This window comes from Staurois parvus, unplaced genomic scaffold, assembly GCF_062004578.1.
Source record: "Staurois parvus isolate SC_StPar_1 unplaced genomic scaffold, SC_StPar_1.0 ptg001747l, whole genome shotgun sequence".
NCBI lineage: Eukaryota > Metazoa > Chordata > Amphibia > Anura > Ranidae > Staurois > Staurois parvus.
Window position 1 is genome coordinate 179,801 of NW_028319543.1, and position 12,751 is coordinate 192,551.

The following is a 12,751-nucleotide window of genomic DNA, read 5'->3' on the forward strand; positions in this document are numbered from 1 at the left end:
GCCACGTCACGGCACCCCCAGTGCCCTGCAGTCTGAAGTCTATCATTTTGAGAGCCTCCCAACTTGGAGAACATATACAGTAGTGTATAGTATTGGATAGATTAGGGGCAGGTATGCCTGGAGGGAGCCCACCAGGGGCGGACTGACAACTCATGGGGCCCCCGGGCAATAGGGGATCGTGGGGCCCCTGTGTCCTTGCCCAAACTCAAAAAAGCCTATGTAAAAAGGTACCAGGGGCATCTCATGGGGCCCCCTACTGACCCTGGGCCCTCGGGCAGTGCCCGAGTTTCCAAATGGTCAGTCCACCCCTGGAGCCCACCCCACAATGGCAGCTGAGGGTATCTAGTTTGTCCCCGTATTTGCATGCAGACCACCCTAGGCAACGCCCCCACGTGGTGCCATACCTCTATAAATGAAAATATTGAAATCCAATGAATGAAATGGGGAAGCCAGGGACTGTTAGGATGGGGGGGAAAGGGTTAAGCTGGCCATACATGAGCCAATTCCCCATCCACACATTTGATTTGGATGGGGTAGGGGCGGACTGACAACTCATGAGGCCCCCGGGCAATAGGGGATCATGGGGCCCCTGTGTCCTCACCCACACTCAAACCACACCCAAAAAAAGCCTATGAAAGGTACTAGGGGCATCTCATGGGGCCCCTTACTGACCCTGGGGCAGTGCCCAAATAGTCAGTCCTACCCTGGATGGGGGAATCCTTCCCACTGTCAGAAAACAATAGTCATTTTAGTGGCTATAGCCACTGAACTGATCGTTCAACAAAAATGACAGATCATCGATAGATCACTTTTGAACATGACTCGAAATTTGGCCGGTCCAGCGGATGAATTTTGATCCATGTATGGTCAGTTTTAGATGATGCTGGACGTCCTCCAGCCAGGAAATGAGGCGGGGCTCTAACTGACTTGGTGCCACTTCTAACAAACACTGTGAGGAGCTCAAAGCATTTTCAATACAGAAAAGGAGTCCGTATAAAGGGTGCAAGACTGAAGGGACGTCTGGAGCTCAGCTTTGGTTGAAGGCATTTTCAATGAGGTCACGAATAGGCCTTCTCACCTTGCTCTTCACATCCTTCCCCATGAAGGCGTACAGTATTGGGTTGATGCAACTATTGAAATAGGCCATGGACTGTGCAGGATCGTACAGAGCAACCACCACTTTATCCTGAGTATACAGGAGAAGGGTTCCAAATACATGGAAGGGAGTCCAGGTGATGAAGAACGCCATGATGATGGCAAGGGACACTCTGGCGGTCTTTCTGGCGGCCTTCGAAAATTGGATGTTTTGGGCTTTACAAGCCAGGCGGATGTAACAGCACAAAATGATGAGGAGAGGAATCAGAAATCCAAAAACCATTCGAGTAAGAGTGATGGGAACCCTATACTCTTCGATGTAGACACACTCAGTAACGTTGTTGACCGTTTCCGTTTTTCGGTAGATGGCAGAAGGTAGACCCAACGCAACTGACACAATCCAGACAACCAAGCAGACGTTCCACGTTGTCCTTAAGCGGCGGTGATTTTGGGCCCACACAGGCCAGACCACCAGGATGCATCGGTCAATGCTGATGGCCACCAGGGTGAAGACGCTGGAGAACATATTGAGAATGATGATGAAGGGTAAAATCTTGCACAAAGCGCTACCGTAGGGCCATTCGGAAGCGAAGAGATTAATTATGACAAGGGGGGCTAATGAGCAACAGATGATGTCGGCCAGAGCAAGGTTGCAAAACCAAACGGTGCTGACTCTGCGTTTCATCTTCACTCCAGTGACCCAAAGCACCAGAGCGTTGCCGGGGACCCCCACAAGGAACACGAAAAGTAGAACCAGGGTGGTGATCATTTTCTCACAGCTCAAAGATCTGGTCGTGTCTGTCAAGTTGCTGATGTTGGACATCTTTATTCCCTGTAAAGACGTGGAGAACTATTAGTTGTGTGAGATCAGTATATCTTTTTTTGAGGGGAACAATGTGTTCATCCCTATGAATACAGGACACAATGGAGATCTACAAAGCTGCCAGGAAAGGTTCTCCCTTTGCTCTTCACCCCATCTTCACTCTCTTTTCATTTCCCCTTTTGTCTCTCTGCCTGCCCACCATGTTTTCTCCTCCATCCCTCTGTCTCCCTCATTTTTATCTTTCTACTCCTCACCTCTATCACTCTCTCTGTGTCCCCCTCGCTACCTCTTTGTTCATCTCTCCTATTTTGTCCTCCTTTCTCTCCCTCTCTCTCTGTCCACCTTTCTTTATTCTTCTCTTCCTTCTCTGTCTCCTTCTTCTCTCTCCAACTTTTCTCTTTTCATTTCTTTCAACTTCTTGTTTCACTTGTCTGTCCTCTTCCTCTCCTTTACCCCTCATTGTTCTGCTTCCTCTCTCTCATTCTTCTTCTCTCGCTCACTCCATCTCCCATTCATCTCTTTTCCTTTCCACCTCTTCCTTATCTCCTTTCTCCTCTCTGTGCTCTTCTCCATCTTCTTCATAGCTCATTGTTCTCCTTCTTTCTCTATCCTTCTTCTTCTCTTGCTGTCACCATCTCCCATTCATCTTTTCCTTTCTCTCCACCTCTTTTCTTTTGTTTCACCTCTAGGTTCTCCTGTCCCTCTTCTTTACCTCTTATTGTTCTCCTTTCTTTCTCTGTCTTTCTTCTTCTCTCGCTCTCACCATGTTCCATTCATCTCTTTCCCTTTCTCTCCACCTTTTTCTTCTTCTCTTTCTTTTCACCTCTCGGTCCTCTTCTTCCTTTTCTTCACCTCTCAGTGCTGTACTTTCTCTCGCTCTTTCTTCTGCTCTCTTTTCACCTCTTTTACCTCCTTTCCCATTTCTTCACCTCTCATCGATTTCCTTCTCTCTCATTTTTCTCTTGCTCTCACCATCACCCATCTCTTTCCCTTCTCTCCACCTCTTTACTCTCTCTTTTCACTTCTCTGTCCTCCTCTCCCTCTTTTTCATCTCATTGTTCTTCTTTCTTCTCTCATTCATCTTTCTCTCTGTCCTCCTCTACCCGTTCCTCACTGCTCATTGTTCCTTCTCTCTCTCCCTCACTATTCCTCATTCATCTCATTCCCTTCTCTCCACCTTTCTTCCTCTGTCTCTTTTCACTTCTCTGTCCTCCTCTCCCTCTTCGTCATATCTCATTCGTTCTCTCACACACATTTTTCTCTCTCTCACCATCTCCTATTCATCTCTTTGTCCTTCTTTCCACCTTTTTCTTCTTTACGTTCACCCCTCTGACCTCTTATTCTTCACTTCTCATTGTTCTCCTTTTTCTCTCTCATACCTTCTCTCTTTTTCCCTCCATCTCCCATTTGTCTCTTTTCCTTTCCAGCTCTTCCTTTTCTTTTCACCTCTCTGTCCTCCTCTCCCTCTTCTTCACTTTTCATTGTTCACCTTTTTCTTTCTCATACTTCTCTTGCTCCCTTTATCCTTTACCCCTCATTGTTCTGCTTCCTCTCTCTCATTCTTCTTCTCTCGCTCACTCCATCTCCCATTCATCTCTTTTCCTTTCCACCTCTTTCTTCTCTCTTTTCACCTCTCTGTCCTCCTCTCCATCTTCTTCATATCTCATTGTTCTCCTTCTTTCTCTATCCTTCTTCTTCTCTCACTGTCACCATCTCCCATTCAACTCTTTTCCTTTCTCTCCACCTCTTTTCTTTTGTTTCACCTTTAGGTTCTCCTGTCCCTCTTCTATACCTCTTATTGTTCTCCTTTCTTTCGCTGTCTCTTTTTTCTTCTCTCACTCTCACCATGTTCCATTCATCTCTTTCCCTTTCTCTCCACCTCATTCTTCTCTCTCTTGTTCACCTCTCTGTGCTCCTCTACCTCTTCCTCACCTCTCAGTGTTCTACTTTCTCTCACTCTTTCTTCTTCTCTCTCTTTTCACCTCTTTTACCTCCTTTCCCACTTCTTCGCCTCTCATCGATCTCCTTCTTTCTGTCTTTCTCATTCTTCTCTCTCTTGTTCACCTCTGTCCTCTACCTCTTCCTCACCTCTCATTCCTCTCACTCTCACCATCTTCCATTCATCTCTTTTCCTTTCTCTCCACCTTTTTCTTCTCTTTATTTTCCCCTCTCAGTCCTCATCTTCCTTTTCTTCACCTCTTAGTGTTCTACTTTCTCTCACTCTTTCTTCTTCTCTCTTTTCACCTCTTTTCCCACTTCTTCGCTTCTCATCAATCTCCTTCTTTCTGTCTTTCTCATTCTTCTCTCGCTCTCACCATCACCCATTCATCTCTTTCCCTTCTCTCCACCTCTGTCCTCCTCTCCCTCTTCTTCATATTTTATTGTTCTTATTTCTCTCTCTCATTCTTCTCTCACTCACTCCATCTCCCATTCATTTTGTTTCTGTTTTCTCCACCTCTTTTTCACCTTTCTGTCCTCCTCGACCTGTTCCTCACTGCTCCTTGTTCCTTCTCTCTCTCCTTCTCTTGCTCTGACTATTCCTCGTTCATCTCTTTCCCTTCTCTCCAACTTTCTTCCTCTGTCTCTTTTCACTTCTCTGCCCTCCTACCTCTTCTTCATATCTCATTGTTCTTCTTTCTCCCTCTCATTCTTCTTCTTTCACTCACTCCATCTCCCATTCATTTTGCTTTTGTTTTCTCCACATTTCTTCTTCTCTCTCTTTTTCACCTCTCTGTCCTCCTCTACCTGTTCCTCACTGCTCATTGTTCCTTCTCTCTCTCCTTCTTCTCTCGCTCTCACTATTCCTCATTCATCTCTTTCCACCTTTCTTCCTTTTCTCTTTTCACTTCTCTGTCTTCCTCTCCCTCTTCTTCATATCTCAATAATTCTCTCTCTAACCATCTCCCATTCATCTCTTTGCCTTTCTTTTCACCTTTTTCTTCTTCTCATTCCATTCACCCGTGTCCTCCTCTCCCTCTTCTTCACTTCTCATTGTTCTCCTTTGTCTCTCTCATACTTATTCTCTCGCTCCCTCCATCTCCCATTCGTCTCTTTTTCATTCTCTCCAACTCTTTCTTTTCTCTCTTTTCACCTCTCTGTCCTCCTCCACCCTTCTTCACCTCTCATCGTTCTCCTTTCTCTCTCTCTCTCACTCTAACCATCTCCAATTCAACTCTTTTCCTTTCCACCTCTTCCTTCTCTCCTTTCACCTCTCCCTCTTCTTTTCTCACTCTCACCATCTCCCATTCATCTTTTTTCCCCTTCTCTCCACCTCTTTTTTCTTCTCTCTCTTTTCAGCTGTCTTCCTCCCCATTTTTTGCCTCTCATTGTTCTTCTCTCTCTCTCTCTATCTGTCTATCTTCTCTCGCTCCCACCATGTCACAGTCATCACTTTTCCTTTCCACATCTTCCTTCTCTCCTTTCACCTCTCTGTCCTCCTCTCCCTCTTCTTTTCTGGCTCTCACCATCTCCCATTCATCTCTTTCCCCTTCTCTCCACCTTTCTTCTTCTCTCTCTTTTCACCTCTCTGTCCTCCTCCACATTTCTTCACCTCTCATTGTTCTCCTTCTCTCTCTCTCTCATTCCTCTTCTTCTCTCGCTCCCACCATGTCCCAGCCATCTCTTTTCCTTTTTCTCTTCCTCTAACTCCTCTATAGAATCCTATTGTCTTGAGAATTAAAGCAAGAAACCCAAATGGGCATGAAGCATTAGACGATGGGGTCCATCAAAAGTTGAACGACTTCTCCATGGTTGGGTCTTACCTCCACCAGGCTGCAGCAGATGCGAACCGGTCTTCACTTCGTCACCACCTTGGATTATTTCAGGTTGACCGACAGTTACAAAAGTTGTTCTGTTTCATACTTACCTTACATAACTTCCTTCCTGTGGAATTCTTTGTAAAACCATAACAAAGCAGGTAAAAAGCTGTCCCTTAACTACACTAAACCCAACAAATGAAATGGGCTTGCAAATAAAATAGCCGCGCCCAGAGATCTTTTACTGTGCAGTCAAAATGTACTTGTACTCTTCTGTCTTTCCAGTATATGAAAAGAATAAAAATTCCCATGCCATAGGACAATTTAAAACCATAGGGGTAGAATAGTAATTGTTCTCATGGTAAATACAGTACAGTGCCTTGAAAAAGTCTTCACACCCCTTGAAATCTTCCACATGTTGACATGTTAGAACCAAAAACGTAAAGGTATTTTATTGGGATTGGATGTGATAGACCAACACAAAGTGCCACATAATTGTGACTTGGAGGGAAAATGAGAAATGTTTTTCATAATAATTTGTTACAAATAAATATCTGAAAAGTGTGGCGGCATTTGTATTTAGCCCCCCAAAGTCAATACAGTGTAGGACCCCCTTTCGCTGCAATTCCAGCAGCAAATCTTTTTGGGGATGTCTCTTTGCACATCTAGAGAGGGACATTTCTGCCCATTCTTCTTTGCAGAATCGCTCAAGCTCTGTCAGATTGGATGGAGAGTGTCTGGGAACAGCAATTTTCAAGTCTGGCCACAGATTCTCCATTGGATTTGGGTCTGGACTGTGACTGGGCCATTCTAACACATGAAGATACTTTGATCTAAACCATTCCATTGTAGCTCTGGCTGGATGTTTCGGGTTGTTGTCCTGCTGGAAGGTGACCCTCCGCCCCGATCTCAAGTCTTTTGCAGACTCTAACAGGTTTTCTTCTAAGATTGCCCTGTATTTGGCTCCATCCATCTTCCCATCAACTCTGACCAGCTTCCCTGTCCCTGCTGAAGAAAAGCATCCCCACCACATGATGCTGCCACCACCATGTTTCACGGTGGGGATGGTGTGTTCAGGGTGATGTGCAGTGTTAGTTTTCCACCACACATAGTGTGTTGATTCCATTTTTGTCCCATCTGACCAGAGCCCCTTCTTCCACATTTGCTCTGTCCCCCACATGGCTTCTCGCAAACTGCAAATGGGATGTTTTATGGCTTTCGTTTAACAATGGCTTTCTTCTTGCCACTCATCCATAAAGGCCAGATTTGTGGAGTGCACGACTAATAGTTGTCCTGAGGACACCTAAGCTGTGGATCTCTGCAGCACCTCCAGAGTTCCCATGGGCCTCTTGGCTGCTTCTCTGATGAATGCTCTCCTTGCCCGGCCTGTCAGTTTAGGTGGACGACCATGTCTTGGTAGGTTGGCAGTTGTGCCGTACTCTTTCCATTTTCGGATGATGGATTGAACAGTGTTCAAAGTTTTGGGATTTTTTTCTTATAACCTATCCATGCTTTAAACTTCTCCACAACTTTATCCCTGACCTGTCTGGTGTGTTCCTCGGCCTTCATTATGCTGTTTGTTCACTAATGTTCTCTAACAAACCTCTGAGAGCTTCACAGAACAGCTGGATTTATACTGAGATCACATGACACACAGGTGGACTCTATTTACTAATTAGGTGACTTCTGAAGGAAATTGGTTAGACTAGATTTTAGTTAGGGGTATCAGAGTAAAGGGCGCTGAATACAAATGCACGCAACACTTTTCAGATATTTATTTGTAATAAAAAATTGAACACCATTTTTTTTCCTTCCACTTCACAAATATGTGCCACTTTTTGTTGGTCCATCACATAAAATCCCAAAAAAAAATACATTGACGTTTTTGGCTGTAACATGACAAAATATGGAAATATTCAATGGGTATGAATACTTTTTCAAGGCACTGTACTTGGTTGTGCTATCTGCAATGGGTGCAACTGACACTTTCCACCTGCTGTTAGCAAGATCTCATCTCTCTCGGGAGAATTTGGCTTGGTGAATTTGTTGAGAAAAATTGTATTCACGCTTCTTTCAAAAACACCTGAGGGCAAATTTACTGAAGATTGAAAAAGGGGTTTTGCCCTATAGGTCCTATAGGATGGAAAGCCCAATACGTCCTCTAGGATGGAAAGCCCAACAGGTCCTCTAGGATGGAAAGCCCAACAGGTCCTCTAGGATGGAAAGCCCAACAAGACCCTCACAGTTAGTAGGATTTGTACTGTAAGTCAGTAAAGGAGTGGCCCACAATATTGATCAGTGACTCAAGAAACATGGCTTCCTGCAGGAGCTTTGTATATTCTTCTCTATCCTTCACCAAAGTCCATCATTTCCTGACTGATTTCATGCAGCCATTTAGTTCTAGGTTGCCCAATAAATCTTTTTTTTCCCCATAAAATCATGCTTCCAGGGTTCTCTTTGGACTTCAATTTTTGGTCAGCCAAGTTGAGACAAGCAATGAATGTTATTGATGCTAGTTCCAACACCCTCAGGTTGTCATCTCCATACTTTTGACAGAAATGCAAATGTCCCTGCAACAATCTGTTGGCAATCATTGACCAGGACTTGTACCCCTGATAATCCAGTTATAATTGCATGGATCATGAGTTCACGTCCCGACCCAGGTATATCCACCTGATCTAAGGATAGTGGTCCCAGTCTTTCCTACTGCCTGTGCTGTGTGCTCCTTGTGCCTGTGAGGCTCCCAGACTGATGTCGGGCCTCCAGGAGTGACCCTTGGCCTCCCAATACCCAGCTGCCACTGTGCCTGAACCTCCTCTCCCTCCCTAGATCCAGCACCAGCCCAAAACACTGCCTCCACAGACCCATCAGGACAAGCCACCCAGAACCCAGACCATCTCGCCAACAGCTGCGGGCCGAATGGCGTCCCTGTACCCTCCCACCATCCTTCGCTCTGCCCTATTATTGTTCCCTGGACTGCTTACCTTGGCTGTGTCCGATTACTGCCCGGAGGATCATCACCCTTGCCGTGCCCTCTTACCCACCGCTCCAAGGATCTGTTTTCCGCCTTGTAATGCCTTCCTGTGGCCCTGTGAACTGTTTCCTACTTCTCTGTGCCATATTTCCTCTTCCCGGACACTTAACCCTTGTTGTGTTGTAATACATTGGTGCTGGTGGACTGGTTCTTAATGTTGTATCTCATTGCCCCTCCTGTACACCCACGCTCCCCCAATAAACACCTGATGGTCTGGGTTCTGGGTGGCTTGTCCTGATGTGAACCACCCCTGTGTGCTCTCTCTCTGCGCTCCTAGCTCGTCACAGGGGGAGTGAGAATTTTCTGCTTTAGTATGTAGTGAATTTCACCCGGCGCACTTTTCAGGCCTCTGACCCTCAGTTCACGCTATTGCGGGCCATAAGAATGGGTTGCTGTGCCGCCCTTCTAAAAAAACAAGGCCGCAGGGAAACCACATGGGCTTTTTGACCATGCAGTTTCCCTGTGGTTCCCACGCCTGCAATTGTGCTGTGGGCTGAGATGCGTGGGGGTGCCATTCAGAACAAATGGTAGCCCCACACGCCTTGCAAGAGCAGTGCGATTCAGCTGCGGGTGCAGGAACAGGTGCGATTCCTGACCCAGCAACCAGCCTGTGGACTAGAGTGAACCAAGTATTATACCAGTAATCCAGCGTACAGATCCTATTTTCACGGTGTGCTTTGTGCACCCAATCGCACATCTCAGTCACCAAGGGACCAGGCCCTCCAAGTCCAAAACACTGCCCCAAATTATTTTCAACCAGCATGCAGCCACAGCCATGATTGCATGTGGTCTCCCCTCCAGTTGACGGAGCTCAGGTGTCTCCAGTGAAGGGTCCATTATACAAAGACATTGTAGTCAATTGTGCTCGTTCTTGCAAATTTGTAGGGACAGTTTGGTGAAGACCCTGATCCGTTCCAACATGACTGTGCCCTGTGTACAAAGCCAGCTTCATGAAGACTTGGTTTGGCCAATTCGGTGTGGAGGAAATTGAGGGTCCTGCACAAAGCCCTGACCTCAGCCCTACTGGAAACCGATTTCATGACAGGTCTTCGCATCCAACGTCAAAATGTTCACAAACTTTTGCCCATATAGAGCAATTTCTGTATTATTTAACCATTTGCAGGCCAACGTTGTGCGTTCGCCTCCGGGGTTGGGGCGTGCATGCGCAGGGACCCACACTGTGGTTGGACGCAGGGTTCAGTAATTATTTATGGCTGAGATCTGCTGATCAGCTGTGTCCAATCACAGCAGAGTCCTGTGTTTACACACAGAACTCTGTACATGGAGCAGCAATCTGGCTATTTCTTCTCCCTGCTAAGCAGGGAAAACAAAAAACCACAACATCCAGATCTCTAAGGCCTCATGGACAGAGCTGCTCCGAAACGTAACTTTAGGAGCTATTGGCTTTTTTTTTTTTTTGTGCCAAAGCCGCTGAACTCAACTCAGCAAAAGCCTAATGTGTCCATGTGAACGCAAGAAAGAACAGCAAAACCAGCATTCCATAAACGTCCTAGGAAATTCAGGACTGTGAAAGTGTGACGGACAATCTGGCATTAACTGACACTGGCTTGGACGGACACATCACTAGTGACACTTATTAATGCAGTGACAGTATTATATCTGATCACTGTAGAAGTGTCACTAGTGATGTGTCCGTCCATGCCAGTGTCAGTTAATGCCAGATTGTCCGTCACACTTTCACAGTCCTGTGTCATTAATGCAGTGACAGTATTATATCTGATCACTGTAGAAGTGTCACTAGTGATGTCGGTGTCCCTCCCAGCCAGTGTCAGTTAACGCCAGATTGTCCGCCATACTATCACAGTCCTGTGGCATCACTAGTGACACTTATTAATGCAGTGACAGTATTATATCTGATCATTGTATAAGTGTCACTAGTGATGCCACAGGACTGTGATAGTATGGCGGACAATCTGGCGTTAACTGACACTGGCTGGGAGGGACACTGACATCACTAGTGACACTTATACAGTGATCAGATATAATACTGTCACTGCATTAATGACACAGGACTGTGATAGTATGGCGGACAATCTGGCATTAACTGACACTGGCTTGGACGGACACATCACTAGTGACACTTATACAATGATCAGATATAATACTGTCACTGCATTAATGTCAGTGTCCCTCCCAGCCAGTGTCAGTTAACGCCAGATCGTCTGCCACACTATCACAGTCCTGTGTCATTAATGCAGTGACAGTATTATATCTGATCACTGTATAAGTGTCACTAGTGATGTCAGTGTCCCTCCCAGCCAGTGTCAGTTAACGCCAGATTGTCCGCCACACTATCAGTCCCACTATAAGTCACTGATAACCGTCATTACCAGTATAGCACCCTAGCTGCATAAATCCAAGTATATATACCATAGTTTGTAGATGCTAGAACCCTCACACAAACCAATTAATATACAAAAATTAGGATTTTTCTTTACCAACAGACACGGAGCAGAATACACTTTGGCCTAAATTTATGAAGAAATTAGTTTTATTGAAAATGTTTTCTAATAGAAAGTGTAATTCCCCCCCCCAACATTTAACCCCTTGTCTACCCGGCACTTTCACCCCCTTCCTGCCCAGGTCAATTTTCAGCTTTCAGGGCTGTCGTCTTTTGAATGACTATTGCGCGGTCATGAGACACTGTACTTATATGAAATGTTTTTGGGTCATATAGAACTTTCTTTTGGTGGTATTTCACCACTGGGTTTTTATTTTTTTGCTAAACGAATGTAAAAAGCCCGAAAAATTTTTTTGGGAGAAAAAACAGCTTAGTTTCTGTTATAAAATTTTGTAAATAAGTAATTTTTCTCCTTCGGCCCCGAGTTCACACTGATGCGGTGCGGAATGCGCAGCGTTTTCTGTGCGAATTCCGCACCGCAACAGAATCGCACCCCGTTCATGCAAACCAATGCGGGTGTGTTAACACTCCGAAAGTGCGGTGTGATGTGCAGAATCGGATCGCATGGGTGTGAATACCCGTGCGATCAGATTCTAGTGCGGGTCCAAAAAAGGGTCCTGCACCTTTTTGGTGCAGGTGCGGCTTGAGCCTTACAAAATGTGCGATCGTTCCCATCGCACCAAACACAATTCGCATGTGATTCGCACATGCAATATAACGCACTGCATTAGTGTGAACCCAGCCTCAATGAAGTGTGCTGATTAGGCTGCAGTGATGGGCATCACTGATGGGGCTGCACTGATGGGCATCACTGACAAGACACAGAGAGGCATCACTGATGGGGCTGCAGTGATGGGAATCACTGATAGACACAGAGAGGCATCACTGATGGGGCTGCACTGATGGGCATCACTGACAAGACACAGAGAGGCATCACTGATGGGGCTGCAGTGATGGGATTCACTGATAGACACAGAGAGGCATCACTGATGGGGCTGCACTGATAGACACGGAGAAGCATCACTGATGGGGATCACTGATACACGGAGAGGCATCACTGATGGGGCTGCACTTTTGGGCATCACTGATGGGGCTGCAGTGATGGGATTCACTGATAGACACGGAGAAGCATCACTGATGGGGATCACTGATACACGGAGAGGCATCACTGATGGGGCTGCACTGATGAGCATCACTGATAGACACGGAGAGGCATCACTGATACACAGAGAAGCATCACTGATGGGGCTGCACTGATGGGCATCACTGATGGGGCTGCAGTGATGGGATTCACTGATAGACACGGAGAAGCATCACTGATGGGGATCACTGATACACGGAGAGGCATTACTGATGGGGCTGCACTAATGAGCATCACTGATACACGGAGAAGCATCACTGATGGGGCTGCACTGATAGACACGGAGAGGCATCACTGATACACAGAGAAGCATCACTGATGGGGCTGCACTATCAGTGATGCCTCTCCGTGTCTATCAGTGCAGCCCCATCAGTGATGCCTCTCCATGTCTGGGGGGCATCACTGATAGACATGGAGAGGCATCACTGATGGGGCATCACTGATAGACACGGAGAGGCATCACTGATAATCAATGCCCTGA

At 46.2% G+C, this 12,751-nt stretch overlaps 1 protein-coding gene across 1 annotated transcript; it reads right to left on the bottom strand.

The window, feature by feature from the left end:
* Positions 1 to 521: 521 nt before the first annotated feature.
* LOC149434523 (C3a anaphylatoxin chemotactic receptor-like) lies at positions 522 to 1,988 on the bottom strand. The gene has a single exon (XM_089663682.1). It carries the CDS (start codon positions 1,916 to 1,918, stop codon positions 1,028 to 1,030), a length of 891 nt encoding a protein of 296 aa, XP_089519808.1. The 5' UTR covers positions 1,919 to 1,988; the 3' UTR covers positions 522 to 1,027.
* Positions 1,989 to 12,751: the final 10,763 nt, after the last annotated feature.

Bases quoted from the DNA above. Each gene is read 5' to 3' on its own strand.
- LOC149434523 (XM_089663682.1), bottom strand. From the start codon at position 1,918: ATGTCCAACATCAGCAACTTGACAGACACGACCAGATCTTTGAGCTGT.